Source organism: Lissotriton vulgaris, chromosome 6 (genome assembly GCF_964263255.1).
Source record: "Lissotriton vulgaris chromosome 6, aLisVul1.2, whole genome shotgun sequence".
NCBI lineage: Eukaryota > Metazoa > Chordata > Amphibia > Caudata > Salamandridae > Lissotriton > Lissotriton vulgaris.
Window position 1 is genome coordinate 1,093,539,429 of NC_141694.1, and position 26,432 is coordinate 1,093,565,860.

Below are 26,432 nucleotides of genomic sequence, written 5' to 3' on the forward strand. Positions count from 1 at the left end.
CACCCCCTCCCGCCAACTACGCTCTTCCAACCAAGCCCTCGCCACTGTACCTCGCATTAACAAGACCACCATGGGAGGCAGATCCTTTTCTTACCTGGCTGCTAAAACATGGAACTCACTCCCCGCTTACCTTCGTCTCACCCAGAACCACCTAGCGTTCAGAAAACAGCTTAAAACGTGGATATTTGACAAATAATCCTCCTCCCCTTCCTAAGCGCCTTGAAACCCTCTGGGTATGTAGTGCGCTATACAAATTTTATGACTTGACTTGACATGTGTAACCTGTTGTATGGCATCTATTTGGTTTCTACAGAGACAAGCCTTTTTTAGGTCTCGCCTGTCGATGCGCATGCGCATCGAGCAAGCGAGACTATGGGGGCTTTTCCACTCTTTGCCCAACTTGCAAGGAATCGTGGCGATTCCTTGCAGTGCCCGTGACTTTTAAGCTCAATGCGCATGCGCATTGAGCTTAAAAGCGCGTGCACATCAGTTCCCTCATCCGCACGTCGCATTTCTCCTCGCCCCCTCCCCTGCCCGCCGTGTCGCATTTCTCCTCCCCCCCTCCCCTTATCTGTCTTCCCTTCGTCTGTTCCCTCTCCCCGCTCCGCCCCCTCCCCTGCCCGCCGTGTCGCATTTCTCCTCCCCCCCCCCCCCTCCCCCTTATCTGGCCTTCCCTCCGTCTTTTCCCTCTCCCCGCTCCACCCCCTCCCCTGCCCGCCGTGTCGCATTTTTTTAAATTTAAATTTGTAAAGCTCTCTGGCGCCCTGTTCGCGCAATGGAAAATGTCCTACACTGCCGTACTTACTTCTTCCCTTATCAGTTGCATCCATTTAGAAACCTGTTATCTAGCTTTGCTCTTGCATGGGAGAGGCTCGTAAACTTGTGTTTTGCTAAGGGTGCATGAAATTCCATTTTGCGGACGTAGGTGTTATTTACGCCGGCAGATAGCCGCGCCACATACGCTCATGGCACCAGCATCTTTTATTTAAAAAATATAGTAGAAAACTGGTGTTTGAAATCTTATTGTAATGCTCTGTCAAAATTAGGTATCTATTTGTTTCTGAATAGCACTCAACCCTGCGGCTTAAACTATTTCCTCGCGATCCCAATTGAGTGAGTTGAGAGAACTGCGGCGCAGGCGACTGAAGTCAAATTAGCCCAGGATCACACAATTGGTTCAAGGCGGGAAGTTGGGATTAAAACGCGCTTTTCCCGGTTCAGCAGTCAACAATTTACCCACTAGACCATGTTTCATGTATGAGACAAATAGAATATGCTCCCGGTGGGCGCTGCACTGGCACGGGCTCAGCTCTTCATGATACAGGGCGCCCTGGAGATCTGAATGTTGATTGGCTGCCAGCGAGCTTCGCCTGGGGCTTGCTCGCGTTTATCTTCCTAATGCGCAGCCTAGCATTGGATACCCCATGTATCCCCATCTCCCCCGGGGCCTGCGACGTCCCTGCCAAACAACCATGTACAAAATAAATTATTCCACGCCACCCGGAGCCGGCCAGCCCTCAGGTAGCGCCGCTGCTGCTCCGCACGTAAGTGCCAACATTAAAGATTCAGAACGTTTAAGTTGACAATTTTTAGTTTGTTCAGCCTTGGGTCCCCCTGGGGGGTCCGGCGAGGTAATCAAATATAGATGACCTGCTGAAGGACTCGTGCCGCACCGACTGCAGGCTCTGAGCTCTTCCGTGGACTGCGTTTGAATACTGGCTTCCACCAAGGAAGAGCCGTATGGACTTACAAAGGAACCAGGGCTTGTGGGCTAGCAGTGTCTCTGAAATTGTGGCAGGGCTGGGGCAGAGTCAGTCTCATTTGCAAAAGGCTCATGCGTGGCTTTCAGATCAGAGTCCACAGTTTAAAAAAAGGTCAGTCACAGTGCCAGTTTGTTGTGAAAAACGTCCTAAACATTTGTTTTTAATATCAGCCAGACCAAATGTGTGAACGCTCAGATACGGAGTGGCTAATTTGACACAAAACAGTGTATTGTGTGAGGTGAGCTCTTAATGTGAACAAACATTCCACTAGAGAAAAAAAAGCATTAGGAATCCCAGGCAGTCTCACTTTGCCTTTGCTTGTTGTTTGTCAGTATTGGCTTTGACAATGCTTCTGAAGCATTGGAAAAACCAATAGTGGTGAGCGGCCATGTTGAACTGATATTTTCTATACTTCCAAGAAGGCCATTTCATTGTGTGCCACAAGAGGAAAAAAAAGATTATGAACCAATTCAGAGACTCCCCCCTCACCCTCACTCACCCTCAACCCCTCACCCTCACTCACCCTCACCCTCACTCACCCTCAACACCTCACTCACCCTCACCCTCACTCACCCTCAACACCTCACCCTCAACACCTCACCCTCAACACCTCACCCTCAACACCTCACCCTCAACACCTCACCCTCAACCACTCACCCTCACTCACCCTCACTCACCCTCACCCACCCTCACCCTCAACCCCTCACCCTCACTCACCCTCACCCTCACTCACTCACCCACCCTCACCCTCACTCACCCTCAACCCCTCACCCTCACACAGTGCAATATGTCTCAGACCATTTCAGTTAGAGCTTTTAGAAATGTTTATGGCTTTTTTTATTTGTAATTCTTTAGCATTGGCTACAGGAAACAAAAATGCTAAACATTTACAATAAAACCCATAAACAATTCTAAAAGCACTAACTCTAATGGTGCGAGACCTATTGCATTTCCAATGCTTGTTAAATAACTTAGTTGTTGTGTTTTCTTGCAGCCGGAATATGTCCTAAATATTGGTAATATAACTAGTAAGGGGCCCTGTCTTTTTCAGTGCTTCGATGCTGTAGAAGTTGTGCATTTAGAGTAGAAACATGAACAAATCACATTGTATGATTTAGATTTGTTTAGCCTGCTAAACATGATATTCACAAGTCAAACGTTTTTGTTTGTTAATGCAGAACCAGATCCAGTACCTCAAGCAAGTTCAGCAGCCGAGCGTTGCCCAGCTGAGAACAACAATGGTGGACCCAGCCATCAACTTGTTTTTCCTAAAAATGAAAGGTGAACTGGAACAGACTAAAGACAAACTGGAACAAGCACAAAATGAACTGAGTGCCTGGAAATTTACGCCTGATAGGTAAACAAACAAATACTCCCCAGTCAAGACAACCCTGACAGTCCCACAACAAGAATGATTTGGTGGGACAGACAAGTACTCTTTCCACTCCAAGACTCAGACTTTTTTGAGCCAAAGCCACATTAACTGTCCAGCTTGTAATGCTTAATGTTATCAGATGACCTTGTATTTCAGCTTTTTTTCCTCCCCATTGCTTCAGAGGCCTGACTGCGTCGGAATTCTCCGAAGAAGTGTCCGCCTCCAATAACACAATTGTTTCATTGCTAGAACTTGGTCACACTTGCACAATGGTTCGGTTTGAAGACATTACAGGGAGGAACTGAAGTCTGTGGTACTTTGTGTCTACAGACAGTTTGGAAAGCAACGTAGTTTTTGAAATCCTGATTGAACATGTAAAATTCCAGTAAAAATCTAAGGAATGGTCTTCGCTCCTAACCTGAGCCTATTGACTTACAGACTGTAAGTCAGTTTTGCCAGTATGACTGTGGACTTCCTGCGTGTTCACTGAACTGAGTCAAATACTAATACCTGGGGAATTATGCCTCAAATACTGTTTGCTAATACATTTTTGAATTACCACACAAAGTGCCATAACTACAAGTTGCATGCACTACCAACAGTGTGCATTTATGCTTCACCAAGTGGTCTTGGGTACTGTAGTATGCAACTGAGCCCTGATTTGGAAAAGTCAAAGCAATGCATTGTTCTTTGTAAAATTGGATATTCAGATATGCAAGAACTTAAAAAGTAAACCTTATTTATGTGCAATATGGGTGTCTGGAATTAACCAGATCGCTTAATTTGAAGCAGTGTCACTGCTTGATTTTTATAACCAAACTACATGTATTTAGTACAACGTGTTGTCCTGTAGTACAGGGCTTACGTTGGCTGCACTGATCGTAAATGGCCAAGCAAATGTAGCAACATTTATGGTAGGTTTTGGTCAATTTGTTTTGTTCCATTGTATGACTGTTTTGCACTGCTTCTTAAAATATATTTAAGTTTGATGGCTACACTTTTGAGGACATTTTTATATTCTACTGTGAAATCCTTTTGGCAGCTGGATTGACTAGAAATGGTTTGGAAAATTTCAACAGCTTCTGACAGTAGTTTTTGTTTTTCCCGAGAGGATCCAAGACCTTTTTCAGTGTAGGTTGCACATATCAGAACTGGTACTGTAGATATTTTGGACCCAGTGTCAGTTGTCCTGAGAATTTCTGGCTTTATTTAATGTATGAAGCCAAGATAAGGCAGTGTATATATATAATTGTATATAAATATTCAGGTTAATATTAAAGCTTCTTATCTCCTGGTTCTGCAACCACGCACTAAACGTTTGTCCTAAAGCCAGACTTAATTTTTTATTGAGACCTATGTCTATTTTTAATGAACTGGGGGAATTTGCTCATGTAAGCTTTAAAAATATTGTGGCTGGCAGTTCTGGTTTCTTGTGGACTTGCACTTTGCATAGAACATTTTAAATAAAGATGTCTCTTTTTTAAAAGGATAATCCAGCCATTGAATTGACAAGGTTTTCTTGTTGGTGTCAGAATTAGGGCTTCTGCTTGTTCAGGCTTGGGTGGGTACAGATTTAATTGGTTAACTGAAAGCAAATGTTTGTTTGCCTTTAGTTGCTAGATTTTAGGTAGGGTGTACTTATGGGATTCATGAAAAGGATAGAGAAAAGCATTTGTTTAAGTGCACACAAGGTTAGTTCCTTTGGTGACTAGCATCCTGAATTTTACCTAGAACAGTTTAACAATATTGTTGGTTTATATCTAGGGGAAAGAAAACATGGCTTCCAGATGCACTTCATCAGTTTCAGTCCTATGCAAACTGTAGGTCATACCACAGATAGAAAATAAAACTGTTATTGGGCTGTCATGCCTATTATAACATTTTGGTGAATAGAGCATTAAAAAGCCGCATCTAGCATCAGTCCAACCTGCAAATTGAAATTTTCAGTCCTCTACTTGTCATATGCCGCAACAGAGGAGCCAGATCTAAAAACACCCTAATGTGCAATTCTGATACTGAGATCAGAGTGATAAGCAAAATCCAGGGGTTGTTGGCCTCAAATCTTTTTGACATAAAACTATAAGGAAAGGTGACCATGTTTGCAGTATATTTTCAGCATGCCATCCTTTCTCAGTGTCGGGTTTTCAGGTGCAATTAAAGTAGTATTGTATCTATTATAACCGCCTTTCTGGGCTACAACATTCAGAACATATAAAAAAACACATACTACTTTTAGTGGTGTTGTACTAAGCTTAGCACGTGTTTGTGCTGTTGCTGGAGCTCAGTGGTGCCGAAATCATTACTTGAAGTAGCAGAATCTGTTGCTAAATGGGTTGCACGTTAGCACAAAATATTTCAAATGTGACGTCTAACAAAACAGAATAGTTTACTACTTCCAGTAAACAAAAAGGAAATGTAAACACTAGTTTGATTTTTCTCCAAACTGTTAAGGGAAGACAACATTTTTGGGTCTTCAGAATAAATGTTTTAAAATATTTAAAGCTGCATACTCGTATGATAGAAAAAAGAACTCCAATCTGAACCAAAGCTTGAGAATTATCTACGTTTTTAAAAACGGAAATGCCTGCTCTTATGCTTTTCCCTGTCAGTCACAACCCGAAAGCACTGCTCTTGAGCTACTTGTCAGACCAATTTAAGGTTCTATTTTTTTTTACCTTGAGCCAACCCAATAGTATATTTCTTGTTTCAAAGTCCTATCTAAAGACTGTCTAAACTATTAGCCTTCAATGAGATTTGTGCACTGCATTTTTCTGTTATCTAGTGTTTGCAGCATATCTAGAGTGTTTGTCAGCGAATATAGACTGCTGTTTCCACAACGATTTTAAGAAATCTTTGGTAACCTAACTTTTCTATTTGTAGAGGTACTAACGCCGCTAATGGTTCAAGTGAAAATAAAACCACGCAAGTGCAGGCATCTACTTGAAATTTGTACGGCCTATTGCCAAATGCACGTCATAGGTTTTATACATTAATCATTCCAGTCTTTTAAAAGTTTATCAGTCAATCTTGGAATGGGTCTCCAGAGGACTCGCAAAACCTGTAATGCAATTTACGATTTACCATGTGGCCCAAAAGCAAATTTCACCTTTTAGTATTCGAAGGAAAAAAGTTTTCAAACCAGCCCCAATAATACCAAGGCCACATCGGTTCCGCGAACGCTCAAAAAGCTAATCTCATGTACTTTGCATAGCCTAGACCCATCTCTGTCCATTAATCTCTTCGATCACCAAGGTTTGAAGGAAAGATCCATTTTATAAAATCCATTGACCCTGTTGAGATTGTAATATATTTTTGTTTCTTATGTTTGATAGTGGATTGAGTCTCTTCCATCTCCCATGAATTTAAAAGGTCTTCTTAAAGAAACCATCATTCATGATAGTAACATTAATAACTGCGACATTGTGTTTCTTTTAGCCGGTCATCTTTAAAAATGTGCCTTAGATTAAAGGCCTGTTCTCCTTGGCTCTGCCGTAAGTCTTTTTTGCAGCTGCACAGGCCTCACTTTTGAAATGTCTGCTCAGTTTTGAAGTGTTCCCTTGAAGCATTGTGTAGAAAGGTCAGTCATTAGAATGCAATAAAGGACGTGCCTAATTTATTCCAAAATAGTGTCCAGAATGCACGCACATTAATATTTTGAAGCATTAATTCAAAATAATTGACATGTGGACTGTTTCATGCCTTATTTATTTTACATGACTCCACAAAGCCTTAACAGACCTGAAACATTAAAATTGATAGGCTTTTTAATGCATTCTAACACTTGATAGGCACTTATCACTGAACATAAAAATATTCGAAGAACATTGAGCAGTTCAATGTTCCCAATTTGAAATCCATTAGTGCCAACTACTGCAGATCGTTACGATGAAATTATATGTTCATAACTTGGAGATGCAGATGGCTTTAATACTCAGATGTTTGCACTATCCACAAAAATCTATCCCTACCCACGTTTTACATTGTCGGTATTCCTGAGATTGATATTCTACACACAGCATTATCGTAATACTTGGTTACATTTGTTTGGTTTTTTGGGGGGTTGGTTGTCCACCAGCACTACTTATGCAGATGTCTTTTAATTGTATCTTTACGGTGTGTGCTGAAGTTCTAAACAGTTGTTGGGGCAGTACACATTTTTAGCAACCTCAAAATAACCATACGCACCATCAGCTGCAACTGATTTGCTTCTCTCTACTCTACCTACTGAATAATCTTTACATATTCGTTATATTAGTACACTATAGATGGGGGTTAGTGGGCTATTTCAAGTTCATATTTTAGTATTTGTTGTAACACACTTGATTTGTTGCCCTCTTCATTTACCTGGCAGGCCATTTTCAATTCAATCTTTATTTCAAGTTGACAGTTCTTGCAAGAAATAGTTCTTACCTTCTCTACTCATTCTGAACCGTTTTAAGTAATACTTCTGAGGACCCATCCTTTTCAACCATCCATTCCTGATTGCTGTGGATACTCGTTCGAAAGACTGCTGCATTTACTTCACTTTAATACTTTTAGCTCAATCTTAAGCGCATCTTCATATTTCTGTCTTTTTCCCCAGTAAAGTACACTTTTGTGTCCACATAAATGCTCTTGTGCGATAATTGCTCAACTCCCCCAAAACTATTAACCGTCCCGTTCCCCCCCCCCCCCCCCCCCCCCCCATCCCCCAACCCCCACCCCGGTAATTTTCACACTATTTGATACATCTGCAATGCATTTTGGCAGAGCTTAATGTACTTAGTTTGTTATGCTTACTGCAGAATGGGGAGTAGGGTGTGAGGTGATCTGAAATATAGTTTTCAAATTTAACTCTAGCTCTACAGTTTAGTGATGGGGACTCCAGAATCAGACACCGTACTTGTTCTCTTTTATCTCCCCACTTCTTTCTACTCTTTTAAATGGACGACTGTGCACTTAGTTGCCCTGCATTTCAACGGCTGCTTCTCTGACCATTTTGATTTTTTGTAAACCCATCCTCTGCTTTTCGTGTATGTGAGGTGTTCCAAGTGCATATATAGCCTCTGCAAAGAAGCTTGGCTTTTTTAAGTTGGAGGTTGCAATAATAATAATAAGGGAGCTTATAAAGCACCTGGTTACGCCAACCGGCGTGTCCCAGCGCTGTAGTAAGTGAGAGATCCTAGAGCCCCATGCCCAGACTGAGACGCCCAGGCCTGTCAATCAAGGAACAAGTATGTTTTAAGCTCTCTTTTAAAGTTGGTCTCAGAGGGTTCCAACCGAAGCTCAAGAGGGAGCTTATTCCAGCTCCTGGCTGCCAAGAGCTGGAAGATCTGCCACCCATCCTGGCCCTCTTGACTTTAGGGACAACCAGCAGGCCAGTCCCAGTAGATCTAAGGGACCTTACGGGCCTGTAGAAAGTGATGAAATTCTGCATATACCTAGGACCAATGCCTTGGGTGATGCGATGGCAAGTACAAAGGGCCTTGAACACAATTCTCTTCCTGACAGGAAGCCAGTGAAGAGCATCCAAGGCCCTTTGGAAGCAGCCCTTCTCGGTTGCCTAAGGACCAACCGAGCCGCCGCAATTTGCATTTAGCAAGTGCACTACATTGTACAAAACCAATTTTCACTTCTAGCCTTGTCCCCATGATTTCCAGGATAGGATAATTCCCCGTTTGATTCAAAGTTCTGTAAGCCAAATTAGTAATTATCATCTAACTTACACCTTGGAGCCTGTTGCCACATCATGTCTAAAAGTCCCAGAAATCTAGTCAAGTAAATGGTGAGTTCGGGGCATCACTTCCAGGAAAACTTGTTTCAGCAGGATCGTCCACTGCACTTTTTTTTAATGTGGGTCAAATGTGTAAAAAGGCTCGGCAGCAGTTTCCCAAAATCTCCTAAAAGTATCACGTCGTCCCAAAAAGTGAGCAATTTTGTTTGTTGCATTATCTGGTGGAAAAAGCAAATCCTTGTCACTAATGTAGCCGGGTGGGCCTGTTAAAGCATTATAAAAACCATAGGAAAGTTATTAGATTTTTTTTGTTTTGTTTTTTGCCCTATTTGCAGAGGTATTGGCATCTTTTTGTAGTAGGACTTAAACTACGATTCTAAAGTGGTCTTTGGAATTCCATTCACAAACTGCTGCAGTTCAGGGAGCACAGGGGCTGAGTTGTTGTCATTCCAGTCATTCTATTTAAAACATGCGATCTGGGTTGCTGAGCCGTAGCTAGTCTTGCCGTTCGTCCAAGAAATAGTACTTTTAAGAGCAAGCATTACAGGCAAGTAAATCATTTTTGATGTCTTGCACTAAAAACTCCAATCTGGTTGAATTGGAACATCTGTCTATAAAACAATGTATTTCCAATGCATATTACTTAATGTTGAGGCAGCAGTTGCATTTGTTTGTGACAAGTATCTGCCTTTATCCCTTGTCAGTGTTGACTTTAGTTACAATGGCACTTGATTGATGAGAACAAACATTGGTGTGCTAATTTTTCAGAATATCCAACATTGTTCAAACGGCTATATGGGCAGCCTGCAGTAATGTAAGTGCATGTCTTAGCACAGTAGAAATGCTTTTTCTGTAATAGATTTTATGATGCTGTGTTGGTTCGACATTCTTTATATTTGTCACAGTATTTTGCTCTGCCGCATACGTCAAGCAGAAGAGTGGTTATGTATTCATCAGGTAAGCAATTTGAAGAATTTGTATTTAAAGTATGAGATTAACCACCTATCTTGAATGTGAAATATGTATGTTATTTTGAGCTAAATGTCGGTTAGTAAACGTCTTTTAAATGTAATGCAGGATAATTTACACTTTCTCTATCCTGAGATCTACTGTTGTAGGATAGTTTACTCTGTTTCTCTACCACGGGATCTTCATTAATACTCATTAGTGAGTTTCTTGTGTACAGGCAATATATTGTGTTCTGTATTGTTTAGTCCCAGTTCGTATTAACGGCCATTAATAGCGAAGTGTATGGGCTGACTTGCTTTTCTTTTTCTTTAGCTTTTAAATGTGTACGAAGCAAAGCCAGGTAGCCAACGGTGGCTTTAAGAAAGAAAACGCCGTATGGAGGGTGTAGACCAAGTTTTCTGCTCTGAGCAAGGATAACTGAACAAATTAATTAACTTTTTGGGCTTTCTAGCTCCTCAAACTGTGTAAATAGACTCTCTTTACTTTTTTGATTTTAGAGCACTCTCAGGAGAAACCGTCCTTAATGGTAGTATTAAACCGACTTGCCCCATAATGAAGGGCCTCTCTACCTCTTCCTTCCCTCATCTCTCACTCCTGATATTGTACCAGGCCATTGAACCCCCAGTCTGAGAACCTTTTCCTCGTAGGAGGATAGTAGCATGGAGTAGTAGCTGTACCCTAATACGCAGATAGCCTCTTAAAGAAACCAACCTACGTAAGGGAGTCGTCATTAATAGTTATGGTTTTGCAATATATCTTTTATTAGAATTTTATTTCCTCACCCCATGAAGCTTCTTGCAACACCACTTTCCTTCACTAAACTGCTTTGCAAAACCGTATTGGGTATTTATCTTCAAAGTGTTTCTATAAGAAGCATTTGACAGTGCAGTGTATCTGACTCAATTACAAAGAGGTGCAGAATGTTTTTCAATCCCTCATTTATTCGCTTTAAACTAACGTCGGACTGTGAAAATTCTCGGATGCAACTATATATATGCTTTAATTGCAAAAATATAATTTTGTATCCCTGCATCTTTAGTGATGGTCATGAACTTAAAATATCCCTACCTGCGTGCGGGACCCCTGAACACAGATGGTCAAATATATATAATATGTGTGTGTGTGATTATATATATATATATATATATATATTTTTTTTTTTTTTTTACGGACGTTGGGGGCAACTGTGCCCTAGACTAAAACCATTAGTATATACCTCTGCTGGAGTTACATAGAAAACACTAAAGGGAAAGGTGCGTCTTGGATTTAAAGTTCACCAGCTGCACTCAAGTACACTGTTACTTCAAGAGAGCCAGCAACTTCCATTACTCAGCATGCACTGTATGGGTATTTTGCCCTAAAGGCTCGGGTATGGGTTTTTTTTTCCAGGTCGTACTGGCTGGATCTTGGAGTACTTCAGTGGTTCCTAATTTTTTTAGAGGATTTTACTTCTAACTTAATCCTTTTACACTTCATTAGACCTTTTTTGAAGAGCATAAGAAATCTTGTTTTTTTCCATCGTAGAGGGTTTGTTTTGACACATAGTGAAAGCATAGTTAAGGCCAGTGTGAAAGGAAACAAGGCTTCTTCAGCTCTGTCTCATTTGTGAGTTTTGCCCTCCAACTTATCACCATGTAAAAGAATGTTCTCATTGTCAGAAAACGTGGAAAATAACTTTAAAGTACAGGGGCGCTGTGGTCGAAGTGGGTGGGATTGGAGGGCCACGACATGCCCATAATTTATTAATAAAGAAAATAGTTCCCCTAATTTATGTGAAAAGATAACCGTCCCGGGGCTCTTAATTCCGAGAGCTGAAATGCTTCAGCTGCAGTGTAAGGCAGGGAGTCTCCTGTGCTATAAAACCTAAGGCGAGCAGACAACTAAACAAGCCTTCTTGCCAAGGTGCCTGAAAGAAATGTAACCGGTCTATCTGCAAATGTAAAGGGAGTTCCGAAGCCGTAATTGGCTTTAATTAATGGATTCACTTGACACTTGCTGATTACAGATGTATTCTTTGTGAGTGGTTTTGGATAGGAGTTACCAGCTGAGCTGGGAAATGTATGTTTTTAAATGGTGTTACAAAGGTCCCTTTGTCACCGGAGCCGGTCTCACTCCTTTAATACCCCTTTAGTTTTTCTTTCCGCTCCAACCAGGTTTCGATTCTGTGGCTCTCTAGTTACAGACAGACTTTTGCGGTTCATTACTTAAATAAGAGGGTTCATATAGTATAACAGTGCAATTCCCACTGATTAACTTAACGCGCATTTATTTTACGTTTACACTTATTTTATATGTACATACATGAAGGTTAAAGACTGAAAAAAGTTACAAAATCTTTTGTTTTTTTTCCACAATTTGACCCCTACCTCCACGCTTACCAGCTCGCTCCCATTGTGCACAGCAGTTTTGTTCCCTTACATTTTTTAATGCACTTCGACCACTGCAGTTAGATGTAGCCACTAAGGAAAATTGGAAAATCTTAAAGCCGATAAAAAGGACAAGACCTTCTTTACTACCCAATCCTTCTCCTATGAAAAAGACATCCACAAAGGTAGGCTCACACTGAGCGAAAACTTTAAAGCTGTCATCCTTCCACACATTCTTGGACCTCTAGAGCGCACCAGTTGACCTAAGGTATCAGCACCACCGTTTTCACATTCAAGAAATTCCTTGGCTCCTGCGAAACGGACTGACAGCTAGAATACTAAAAACTACAGAATGGATTAAACTGTCCTCGACAGGGAGACCGGTTTCATCAACGACTATAGTAACAATACCTGGCCCATCACACCGTTCTCTTCGGCACAGAATCCACAACGTCATCACTCAGGAACATCTCATTTGAAAGTTCCACCATTGACACATTGCATCTCTGAGCCATAAATGTCTGATACTATACAGCCAATGTCCAAGGTGGACGTTAATGAACACTTCAGTCTCAATTCATTCCCTTTCTTCCATGCACTCCAATGCAGTTACTCCAAATGGATAAACCTACTTTACCTCCAAGACCCAAGTATTCAAATGCCTTTAGAATTACTACCTCCTCTGCCAGACTCTTCAGTGTCACACTGTATCAGCAGCCCATGGCACCATCCGCGCCACAACCTATGGATTATACAGATGTTCCAGTTTTGCCATGCCTTATTGGTCACATTCTTCAGGATGCGCTTCAGATTGATGTAAAGGGAACACTTGACTTCCCATATACATCTTAAACACCTTCTTCGTTAATTGATGAAGTCGTCACATTTCAAGATGTGAGAGGTGAAACAAAACAAAATATTCGGATTGAAGTACCACTAGTTTTGTATTTGGCGATTATGGAGAAATTAAAACCATGAGCATCACCAAAAGCGATATTACAACAAAATAAAGTACATACCGGCACAATAGGATCTGGTTTCCTTCGACAAGAACTAAAACAGGACTCTGTAATTGATCTGTGGTAGGTAAAAACCATTTATCCGCTCCAAAACATCTGCCCCTTCAGAACTGTAAAGCAAAAGAATTGATGCTGTTGGCGGGAAAATGTGTTGATCTACAACGGCATCACCTTAACATGAGCATCTTGACTTCAACTTAACATCCTCTTCCAGATTCACAAACCAATCTGAATCTGTCTTTCTCTGGTTCAGACTTCTTTAACCCTCACTGTTGATGAGATGGAGAGGGTAAAAAAAAAAAGAGAATCGGAGACCCTAAAGGCTGTGGGTCTTGAAGGAAGAACGTTTTACTGCTCTCAATTCAGGCGTAGAGATTACAGACAAAATCCGAAACAGAAGGTTTTATCACCCGATTTGATCCTGCTGCCCCCATCTCAAGTACAAAGGAAAGGGACAACAACCACACCAATGTGCCCGAAGAACTGCGTGTGGCAGAAGTCAACATATACAGAAAATATACAAGATGCAGAACTAGGATTATAAGTATCCTTTCCAGGCTTTGTACGTGCATTTATAGAAGGTTAAAACCTCCATAGCCTTAACATCCTATTATTTCCAAATGCCTTTTTACTTTGATTAATGCACAACGCAGCATTATAGCATAAACTCTCAAGCGTGCTACAATCAATGAGAACTCGGGTGAAAGAAAACACATGAAGCTGAGATACACTAATGAACATATTTAATAGAGTAGTGAGAACATGCACTCTCATTGTCACCTGCATCTTCCCTATCCCTGCATGTCTTATACTGGCAGTTGTTCATTGGCCTTTTTTTCCATGTCTTAAACATGCTTGACGCTTTTCCACCTTTTTTTACCCGCAGGAATCTGAACAGGAATTTCGTTTTTATAAGTCTTTCAAAGCATACTCATGTTTACATGTTCACTCTTGAAGGCAGCATCACCACAGGTGTGTCGCTGAGAAGGAGCAACCTTTCCAACATAAAGGAGAAATCTGTTATTCCTGGCACTTGACATTAGTTCATCCGCAGAGTCTTTGACGTTGTTTTTTGAGTTTTTTTCATTGCTTGATGTCAAATACCGCTGATACCGAGCTTTATGTTATGTCACATTCTCTCTGGTAGACACTAATTGCCACAAACTTTGGAGGCACCGCCATTGCAGTCGATGTCTCCAACAGAAAATACCAGCAGAAGATCTGTTGAATGTTTTTTACAGGTGTTGCTCCTTCCTCTAAAATTTCTCATGATTCAAATACCTCCATCAGGAAGATCTCTCTAACATCCGATGTTCCCGATCTTCCCTCTGCAAAAATGCCAGATTTTCAACCTCTGTTTGCGGAGCACCCCAGGTACAAGAGGACAGATCAATCTATACTACTGAGGTGTGGTTTTTCAGATAAGTTTGTCATACTTATCCCATACATCAACGATGCCACCATTAGATGAAATTACGACTTTCCAAGTGGTTCTTCTGAGGGGAGTAATTAGATTAAATAATACAGATGATGCCCATTTGAATTTAAAGTCTGTCACAGTGGATTCACTGCAGTCTTACTCGGCATCTAAACCTCTTCAGTCTAGACCTCTTTTGCTGTTGGTTCCTGGGTCTACAGATATGGTGGAGGAAGATTTATTTACTGCTATGAGCATGATTTCGACCCTAAAACTGCTTAACCAAATCTGATATTACTTCATCAAGAGCCCAAACATGGCCATAGATTTTGTGGAATCGAACGTTTTTGCAGGTCGCAGTTCAGGAGTGATGACTCCCATTCCCATCAAGGGAGGAGGGTTCAGGATTCCGTGGTCATATCGGCTCTGGACCAACAATAGCTTCCATATCACATGCAATGGTCTTCTAACTCTGGAACAATACAGCAGCAGTGCTCCTCAGGGATGTTGCAGTCTAATTCCCAATAGTGCACCACATTCTCTGCGGACGACTTTTTGGGAGGAAGTGTATGAAATAATTCAAATACTAATTCACCGAAGTGGGCGTTGCAGTTCAGTTGATCCAAAATGAGTGCCCTCCAATTGAAGCCCCCTCCTCCAGTGATTCCTCCAAAGGTATGCTACACTTGCTACAGATAGAAGCTGAAACAAAACAGGCCGGTTCTTTCCTCTCGGGGAGCAATATGCATAGCTTAAGTTTTACATATTTTTGTTTCCCAAGAAAAGCCTCAAGCAAGAATTAGACCAATTTTGGACCTAAAGCTAGCAAACAAAACAAAAACCACACATTTCATATGCTGGCACTTTCTAATATGTCCCCAGGTCATGAAAGGGGATTAGATATGCCTGATATTTATTGGCCTATTTCATTAGCAGTGAAAAACAAAGGTCCTTAAGGTGCTCACTGTAGCATCTCTCAATTTAAGTTCAGAGTTCTACCATTAATTTTAGAATGAATACCGGTCTTTTTTGTTGTTGTTTTTTTGCATGGGTGTGGTGTCCATGTATTTGCAATCAATTTTTTGTCTACAGATATCTCTATAGTTTGCTGAAGGTCTTACGGCAGAGAAATGCCAAGACTTAATACAACCATTGCCCAACTTCAGCATCCAGGTCTTTGTCAGCTTCCAAAAATCTACATCAATCTTCTTATTTAGGGCCAACCTTGAATGCAAGGCGAGGATGTGTGTGTGTGTGTTTTTGTAGACTATTGTTTTTTAGAAATACTTCCTTATTCTAGCTAAATTGCCACTGGCTTATCAGATGGCTTTGCTTATGTGGAGGGTGACTTGCTTTTTTCTTGTCCCGAAACCAACCTCCATCTGAGGCTTCTTCAGCAGTGCTTCGAAGATCAGTGGTCTCCGTGGAAAGACAGCTTCGACATTTAAATACTGCTATCCATTTCATAAAGCATTTGCAGCTGTGGTGGTGCAAGAAGTTAAATCCTCTCAGAGGAGTTCCATTTTATACAGACCGTCCTTTTCAGAGTGTAGTGACAAATGCTTCATTGACATGCTGTCCAACTCTTCTTCAGAACTTGATAGTGCAAGTTTTTTGGTAAGATTATGATCTGAGGTAGCCCACCAGGCTCTCAAGGCTTCCTACCTTCTCTGAAAAAATAATAGAATTGTAAGTGTTATAGTCAACACAAATGGTGTGATTACAGATCCGACATTCTTTCTTTTTAGGCTGTACATTGTGTAATTGTTTGTGTGAACAGTGGCAAAACATTAAAGCAGTACACTCTTGGGACTCAAACTCTTTAGCAGCAGTACTTAGCACATTCTTCATATAAAACACTGAACAGGTTCTCAAGAAATTTCTATAAGCTTTTTCTCCAATCCCACTGAATTAATTTGACAATGAGGTATGCTAATGCGCTTGTGATTCTTATTGCTTCAAAATGGCCGAGCCAGTTGTGATTTCCACAACTTCTTCACCCGTCTGTAACACCAGGCAGGAAGATGCTATGAAAACCCAGTTTGCTGACTAGGCTTTAAGAACCGTTGTAACACACTACTATTACTTACTTGAATTTGGCAGGTTGGCTCCCTATTACTTACTTGAATTTGGCAGGTTGGCTCCTTCGATTAGCAATAAGAACAGCTAAATCTACATCCATAGTGTAAGAACAATCTAAAAGAAGCGAAAAGACTCAACCGTACATTCCTGTGCTTTTATGTGGGAATATTGTTTTTGTCAATCTCCTAACCATGACTATCACAACACGCGTTGCTTGGACCCAAGCTTCACATTCACATAGCACTCAGAGATCTCCTTCATTCAATGTAAAATAAATGTCTTCACATATTATTCATGTTATTGTCTTCTTTATTATTCTTCTTTAGTTATCATTCTTAGGTAATTATTTCATCATTAACCTTCTTTTTTCATGTTTTAACGTACATATGCCCAATGCATTTCAAGCAAAAATGCCCTTCCTCAGGGGCCTTCGTTCTGAAAAAATAACAATATGTCGGTACATTCTCAAATTTATATCACCCACTGTATACAATTGCAAACATAAATGATCACTAACTTCTCTTGATTCTAACACCTTATACCCCTGTGCTGAAACGATAATCTCTACATAGTGACACGCATTTTCCAGTTTACATTGCCAAGGTGCTTGTGCTGGTGTTTTCCAGCGCTTATCGCGGTTCCTTCTCCCTGCCGGCAGGGAGAAGGAACCGCGATAAGCGCTGGAAAACAAACTACCCGGTAAGACTTTGAAGAGGCGAAAACTAGATTTAAATGCGTAACTTTATAAATCGGACAGATTGAGTAACACGAGCACTCGGTTATTTACTTTTCAGATGCGTACGTTACAAGAACCTTAAAGAGAAGGTCAGTGATGACACTATTTAAAGGGAGTGCACATATGCATGCACCTTGGCAATGTAAACTGGAAAATGCGTGTCACTATGTAAGTTCCCTTAATTCCCTAAATGTAAAGAAAAGCAAGAGGTTTTATTGAGACATAAAAGATCTAAGGGAATCTAACCTGCTGTTTATAAACTGGGCCTGGGTTAGGCACGTCCATGCAGTCTATTTCCGGATAAGTAGATCACTTCCGTTTCCTTTTTGATATAAGCTAGCTAATGAGCCTCTTCCTAGTATGCCAAAAACTCATTCCACACATGGAAAAGTGGCTACTGAGGCTTTACCAAAACGAGCCAATGTTAGATATTTGTGGAGCATCTTGTAATTTTGTTCATAGTTTTGTAGCAAACTTTTCTGTCTAAATGCTGACTTAAGAGAAACCGGACCCACATTACATCTATTCTAAAGATTATTTTTTTGAGGTCCTTATCAGGGAGTCATTTGAGTGTCTTGCCATTCCGAGACTGCGCTTTTCAATTTGAGAAACGTGTACCCTTCAGTTTACAAGGATCTTCTTGATGCAGAAGAATGTTACCTGTAATCTTAGTTATATTCACTGAAGTCGCAAAAAATCCTCCCACTTTGTCTTACCTTTATTTTTTGAGTGGCAAGTACCTGTTTGATTAAATATTAAAATTTAAAAGAACAGAGCCAGTGAAGCATACACTTATTGCTTGCCTGTGGTTGTAGCACACTTCAGGGTTCATGCCGCAGTGTTGCTGTCTGTTTTATTGGAAATAATTTTTTTAAAATCTAGCAAGGTTAATGCTATTGAGGTGTTGTATGGGATTTTTGTTTTTTTTTTGTTTTTTTGCACCATGTGAATGCGTAATACTAAGTTTGAAAGTACGTGTTCCAGGATTCCTGTATTAAGGAGGGCATAATCTACTTTTAAAATCAGTGAGGATACTTGATGCTGTACAAGGATTACAGTAAACACTTCTGCTATGTCTAAAAATCAATAGATGAAGACTTTTGTTCTTACTTTCTTTATAAAAAAAAAAAAGAAAACATGTATTTCCTCTGTAAACTGTAATCGGCGTATCAAAGATGACCAGATAGCCAGCAAAGGTGACTATTGCTGTACTGAAATGCAAGGGGTGTTGCTCATTTTTGGTCCATTTGACTTAGGTGCAAATTATACAGTAGATGTTGGGTTATTTGGTACATTCTGTTATTGGATATAAAGCATTGTGACTGTTGAATTGCAAATTAACTGCTTTGTGTTGCCATGCTTTCCGTCAAGAATCTCACCAGTACAAAATATTTCTACATTTAGTGGTGTTATGGTTACCGATTTTACAAAGGATACCACCCTTGGCTCACCTGTCTTTAAAGCACACTTATTTAAGTTTGAAATGTTTGAATTAAGACTCCATCATGGGATCTTCATTGATGCTCAAATCTGTAAGCCTATGGAAGGGACTACATTGTCCTAACCAATTTTCTAATTGAAGACTAATTGCAAACAAAAGACCAAGTGTGAGAATTAGTGGGCTAAACCCAATATTTTATAACTTCTTCCTTTCTAAAAGGATGGTAATCAAAACAAGCCGCCCTGATAAGCAAGGCTGCTTAAGCTGAGGAAAGGCCACCACATTCTGTTTGTTTTAACTAAAGTGACGGTTTCGGCCAATGCCCATCACATGGCATTTTCCATTTTAAATACAATATCTTTAGAGAGTCTGCTTAAGCACCTTCTTCATGTAGTAGAAAGCTGTGTTTTCGGCCAGTGTTCTCTTATTGACTAACACACGACTCTGGAGTGTCCAGAATGACAAACCATGTCTAGAAAGAACACTCAAGGGACTGCCAAGATGTCCAGTGGACAAGTCACTTGCAAAACCCAAGAATAATAAAAACGGGGAGGGTTTTTGGCCAGTCCTTTGCTGTGTGGATCTCATTACGCTAATATGCACAGGAGTTATGCAGAGCACTGAAGGCTGCAAAAATCTGTAGTTTTTTTAACTTTATGATGGGGACTACTACATTTGTTTTTTGCTCTGGATGTTCTGTCCTTTTTTCTGGGACAGACTCAAAAGGCTTATGTTCTGAAGCATAACGGAGTAGTATAGATCGCCTGAAGATCCTCATTTAGTACCTGGATGATTACCAAAGTTCCACTGCCAGCTCTACCTCTGGCGCTCCGAAGGTTTTCTGGCATATATGTTTGAGACAAAAGGGAAGAGTATCCTTTGTATGCAAGATATAGCATCAGGGCTACCAGGTTCAGTGCTGTTCCTCTTTTTTGCTTATCTAAGTTTGAGGTCCTTAGTGCATACTGAGGCAGTCATAAAAATAGACGCATGCTGCATAAAACTGGATATGAGAAGATAAGTGACTGACTGATGTCAGTTCGTCGTTTTAAATATATTCTAGATGCTCAAACCATGCAGTTAATGGACAAACACAAGTAACGCTCCTGAGTAGCACACCAATCGTAAACTGAGATATATATATATGCAGAGATAAATGCCTTAGGAGATTGTCAACCTTTAGCAGCAAAGGCACCAAGGCATACTAAGCAAATACAGACTCCCACCAATGCTAAGCATGGAAAAAGAAACTCCTACCATCTTTCAACTTGACAGAAAATGAGACATGTGCTTGTTGTGCAGAACAGATCCTGTCCAAGATTTTAAAAGACTTCTCCAATCATGCTACCTAAAGCAGCAGACTGCTTTAGTCTGAGTCATGCAAGCAGCTCATGCTCTTCTGTTGTAGAAAAGTTTCAAAACATGAAACTAGGAATAAAGATTCTTGCCATCCCCAAACTTGACAGGTGGCATAAAATCAAAGAAAAAGGGCTAAAAATGCTTGCCTTGCTTCATAGCCATATTTTTCAAGGACACTGAATGTGTGCATAATTTTCAACAATAGGTTTATACGTTTTGTTGCAAAAAAGTGCAGACCATTTAAGTGAAGTTAGAAAAAAATAAAACGGTGCCAGGTATTGCCATTTTTCTAGAAGTGAGTCCCAAGCTTTTTTCCAAATGACTCATTGGAAATGGGTTACCCTGGAAACATAAAATGCTCGTTTGACTACACGTACATGGACCGCTGCCTCTGCATCCGCATCCTGCTCCAGATAAATCATAACCATTTGCCTGGTCATGAATCCTTCCAGTAAAGTCGTTTGTCTGCTTCTGGTCTGTAGATATTTTAAGATGTCAAATGGCCGCAGTAGAGTGTGGCATATTTTCAGATGAGAGATTCTGCACTTAGTGCCTAATAACATGCTTTTATTTCAGGATGCAGGACAAGTAGATGTAGACACGTTTCCAAATCTTTTATGATTTTCTTCGTATAACTTGAATAGGAAACTATTGCAGCACATATGAAATGTGCACACACTTTCATCGGTGATTAGCGCTTCTTGGAAAGACTGATAAAGATTTGCTGCAACCCCTCAGGGAAGAGACCCTTCACGCTGAAAATTGAATTGACTACACTGGTTACCGCATTAACAGTTGTCTCATTTATGAATGTGCATACAACTAACTATGTTGAACTGCCGTGGATCATTCTTTGAACGTCACATACACCAGAGGAATGAGTGAACTGCAAAACCTGTTCTAAGCCGCCTCACTGTAGTATAATAAAATGGTTTTATAGAGAGCATGCCCTCCTTTCCTGGTAAATGTTATTTTTGAGGTCCGGGTACAGCAAGTGATTTCTCTACAATTGCTTTCACTTAATCCTTACCCTTCCTTTGAATGGAATGTTTACATTTTTGACATGAAAGACCAATTTTGTAATATTTTGAATAAAGAGAAACATTTTAGGAGGTCCAGAAAGTCTTGAACATTAAATCATTACCATCAGTAGGCATCCGATCCCCTCATAAGCCAAGAGTCCTGCTTACCAACGGGAAGGCATGTGCTGCTGCTGTTGAGAATCGTTCATCGTTTTTTCATGTTTGCAGAATGGCAATCTAGAGTGCCTCTAGAATAAACACTAGTTTGGCTAAATAGTGAACATTAATGACGACTCTTTGAAGAAGGGAAGATAAATGGTTATTCTGTTTTTTCCATCATAGGACTGGATTAAATACGTAAATATCCCCCTTACTTCACAGTACTGTCAGGAGAGTTGATGGTGGAATGGTGACGGGGAATTTTTTGTCTGACATGTCCTAATTAGAACTTGTACTTTACTTGACTCTTTGAGCCTAAACATCTTGCTACCGTGCAGTGGCTTAAGGTGACGGTGGCAACTTTGGCTGTATGAAAGCTTTTTGCCTGTGTGGGCAAATTTCCTACTGCCTTTCTGCTTAGTGAATTCCTGAATCTTATTTGTGAATTCGAACCTAAACATGGAAAACAAAATGTTGTCTTTTCATAGATATGTGAATATGTTTTGGTAAAGTGTAATTTGTCTTTTAAGCTTGTTCTTGCTTTTGTATATTTTTTATTTAGAGACACGGAGCTGAATTACAAGTGATTTGTCCACAATGTTAGCTGCTAGAATTGTCACATGGATCACTGTGGTCACAGAACACTTAATCATGTTAATTATTTAAAAAAAATTGAAAAACGAGTGTCCTCATTTTAGACAAGCTGTCGTCTATCCCTCACGTGAACAGCTGGATTGGCACTCAGTGCCTTATTTTCCTGAGTGTTTCATTGATGGTAGTACAGGTCAGATGCTTACAAATGTCCTAAGATAAGTGTATGATTCCTAGTATCTGCGAAGCAAGTCTTTGACAATGGCTTCTGCAAAATGTGCCTGAAAGTGATGTAGAATAATCTTTCTCCCAAACCTTTTTTTTTTATTAGCTCTCTGTACTTGTGTAAACAGCTAAGATTTACTTTTGCTTCTAGATTTTCTTCTTGCCCTCCTCGAGAAACTAGGCCTGGTTGGAAATTGGCCTTCTAAACATGTCTTAGTTTCTTTTTTTTTTTTTTTTTTCTTAAACGTACTGGTAGTGCTCGAAGCTGTGCAAAATTAGTATTTGTGGTCTGATCTTAAATAATCTATAGCCAGTTCGTTTGCAGAACATCTGCACCTCTGTTTTTCTTGTTTGAAAAACTCGGTCATTTATATTTTTGGAAAAATTAAAGTCAGTGTCCTGCTACGACCTCTGTGTGTTAGGCAGGTAGCAATGTGATGAAAATTGGCATGCAGAATGATACTTAGTAGTAGGATGCTTTTGCTCTGCTCTATAACCGTGCATATAATATGCAGTACGACTGGGCCTTGGTATAAAGATGCATGTCTTGCCTTTTTAATTTAGCGACTTGTCAGCATATCCGTTGTCATCTTTATTGTAACTGACCTGTAGCTTATGTAAATGGCTGGTAAGATATGCAATTTGTAAGCGCAAACTATTTACAACAGCACAACCACTTGTGTTCTCTTTGAATTGCCCAGGTGTTACCTTTTTCACCACTTCAACACATTTTGTAGTAACTTTTTTTAATGGCTTCCTTTTAATATATTTTTTGTGTTTATCGACCTTAGGCAAAGTATTTTTTAGTTGACCAGTGCCCCACTTTTGTGTGCAAGATTGCAACTTTTGCAAAATGCTTGCATAGCTTCTTTACAACTGATTATCCGCTGGTAAGTATTCTAGTGCCAGAGGTTCATAGACCTTCCACCCACAGCAGTTACCCTCTTAGAGACCAAATTGTGCTACCCCCAAATATGCATGAAGTACTGAAAAGAAATGTTTTAAGTATGGCTTCTGGATCCCCTGAGATGTGACCACTGAATTCCTCAATTTTCTGCAGTTTCTCTTTATCACCGCTAAAACATTGCAATTTGCATTGTGACTCCGGCAAACACTTATTTAATTTTAAAAGCCATTTTGTAAGGTGCAAATATATTTGAGCAATTTCTTTCAATACATCAGCAAGAAAATATATATTTAAGTCCTTCAGATTGCTTTTGCGCCTTTACATCTCTGAGTTTTTGTCTACCTTTTCCGCAATGGGTTCAAATTTAAAGCATGCCACTTTGCTTATTTCAGTACCTGATGTTTACAGACGTTTTCCTTGCTGGTAAAATCGTAATTTAAACAAACTTGTACAAAACTTGACTTGAGCAATAGAAGGGTCAGTGGTGGTTTTAGCCTCGGGCATTTTCACATTTACTCACATTTAAAGTTCTTTCTATGGGGCCAGTATTGGGATCTATTTCTTGGTTGTCCTTTTAAATGAGCAAATCACCAAAGTACTGGCGAACCTTGACCGTGCATACCATTTATTGACGAAACTGCATGAAGGTTTCGTCAATTGAATTAATTCATCCATAAAATTTGGTCTTTCTGATTCAGTATGAATTTTCTTTGCCAGAAGCTTGCTTGGTGGAAAAGCTCAAACAGACTTTGGACTGGTTTCAAAGTTCTATTTTCACTAACTATTGAAAGGGATTTAATGTTAACTAATGTTAGTCATCTGACACCTCCGTATCTATCAATAGTAGGCAGCATGGAATGGCGATGCCTCAATCAAGGCCACTTCAATATGAAGCAAGGTTCCTATACTCACTGCTATTTCTTTGGGAAGCCAGTTGATCATTAGAAGAGCTGTTCTTATAAGACAATATAAACAAGCCTTATTGGTCCAAAGTCAACAGGGACTTTTAATCATGTTGCTGGTGTGAAATTTAGAAGCTCATTATGAAATGTTTTTTCTTTCACAGAACTTAAATCCCTGATAATTTAGGCTTTGACTAGTCCTCTAACACTACTGGCGCTAGATCTAAATGATTCTTTAAAAAAAACTAGCGAATACTGTAAATACTCTCACATACACCATGATGTTATGCCAGTTTTGTTTGTAGCTGGATGCTTACGGAAATTCTACAAATCGCAGAATTATTGTTTTGACATGCTTTTCCCGTTGGCTACTCCTGGACCTTGAGTTTGTTAAATATACAAGTTGTGAATTGAATAAATAAGCAGCCAGCTTGCTCCCTTCTTGCGTGGAGGTCCGGTCCCATTCCAGTTATCTACATGTCTCTAGCCTGTTGTCCAGGCATTTTGCATTCCATGTTTGATCTAAACTGGGCAGTAAATGTTTTCAGCTTGTTAAGTTCTTTAAAGTTGTGCTTCTTTTTTCAACTGAAATTGATTTAAAAAATGTCCTCCAAAGGTGCTAATGGATGCAAGCATAAATAACCTACTGTGGTTAGCTCTTCTTGGCTTTCATCATCCTAAATCGTACGGCGCACCTTTTGCTCTGGCCACCTTTTAGGCAAAGTAAATATGTAATTGAGAAGTCCTAAAAAAAAGAGGCAAGAGGGTGGGATGGGTCTTGAATGGAGTAGATCCTCCCTATCAACCTTCTATTGGGCTGTATGCCCTCGGTGCAAGAGCACTTGCTCCACTGTGCAGAGATTTGGACCATTTCAATCATATGACTGAAGGACTAAAAAGACTGATGTCGCAGAGAAAATGCTGCATTCCTCTGATGCCAACATTTTCAAGCAACTCATGACCACAGAAGAATTTTCTTACATTTAACCAATGCTGTACCGAACGCTACAGCAGCCTCTTGCTCACCAGCCCTCTAGGATTGATTACAGGAGTTGCAGCAGTATCCGTAAACACCTACTCGATTTTAAAGAATATAAGGTGGTTAACCGCACCATAAACTGTGATTGTGGAGAAAGGAGTTTGTCCTGAGCAATCTAAACCACAGAAAAAACAAATCTACCAATTTAAGTATTGGTTTTGACGACACAGCTGTCAAACACCTATTGCTACAATATGTAGTCTTTGTCTGCCTCTTTCGACCATTGGATTACTTCAGCCATTGACTGGAGACTGACACATATTGGCTCAGCCCAGTGGCGTGTTCATGTGCTGCATAATGCTGTTCACTCTTTGGATGTATCCTTTCCTCTGGTGCTTGCTTTAAACTGAATGAGGGAGGACTTTACCACTTAAGGCCTAACTCTTTGCTGCTGCTTGCTCCCTCATGAGTATTTTGCTTTTATATGCTAATGCTGTATACATTAAATCCAGGCCTGTTAGCTCTGTCTAAGCTTGTTTTTTTGCCTGTTTCCGTGGTTAAACAAGAAGTGTGGCATCGTTTGTTTAAAGAATTTCATCCAGATGGAATGCGCAACAATTTGATGGTCTAATTGGTTTAAAGTAACATGGAGAGTTTCTTCTGTTTCTAAATAGAACAGCTAAACCAGCTTTGGCAATGATGATTTGCTAAGTAATTTTCTTCTATTAGGCAAATGTCTGACGGGGACACAGAAGCACTATGTGCCAACTTTGCTAATGACACTCTCCAAATAAACAATTCTTCCATCCTTGACCACATTATCAATACTCTTAACCATGTTTAACAAAACCTCTTACACCAAAAGCACTCTTGGCTATATAAATAACATTACAACGCAATTCTTTTAATTACTGGATTTTCAATGAAATTCATTTACATTCGAGTCTTTTGATCTTATTGACTTCTACGTAACAAAACATTCAGGGCCACGTTATTGGCATTTAGAGGGCTGATCCCTATTCAACCCCATTTTGGTTATTTTCAAGTTTATTCATTGTGTATATAAGTGGGATGCATACTGAAATGCAGCACAGAAGCTTGTCTGTTCCAGTGGCTTTGTAGACTTTCAAGAGCAAGTTTGGTGCTTAATCTCAAATTGGTTGCATTTTTTCTCTTGGTTACGTTTATATCTCTTTGGTACCAACTGTGTTTCCTATAGGAAAATGTTTACTGTTTTGTGCGTTTGCCCTTCAGTTTATGGCTGGATTTTAGGGCCAATTAACCCTTCCTTCTTGCCTATTCCTATTTTTTGTATATACATTGTCCACTGTACGGGCCTGTGTTTGACCTCCTGCTCACAGGTTCAAATCTTGGCAGGTCCACTCAGCTGTTCAACCTTCTAAAGTC

The 26,432-nt window shown here is 40.1% G+C and overlaps 1 protein-coding gene across 1 annotated transcript in view; it reads left to right on the forward strand.

Annotated features, from left to right (window-relative positions):
* WTAP (WT1 associated protein) overlaps positions 1-26,432 on the forward strand; it is a 161,824-nt gene that overhangs the window by 62,811 nt on the left and 72,581 nt on the right. Inside the window, exon 6 of the mRNA XM_086927154.1 lies at positions 2,942-3,120. Within this exon, the coding sequence (XP_086783280.1) occupies positions 2,942-3,120 (179 nt within the window). The remainder of the gene's footprint in view (positions 1-2,941; positions 3,121-26,432) is intronic.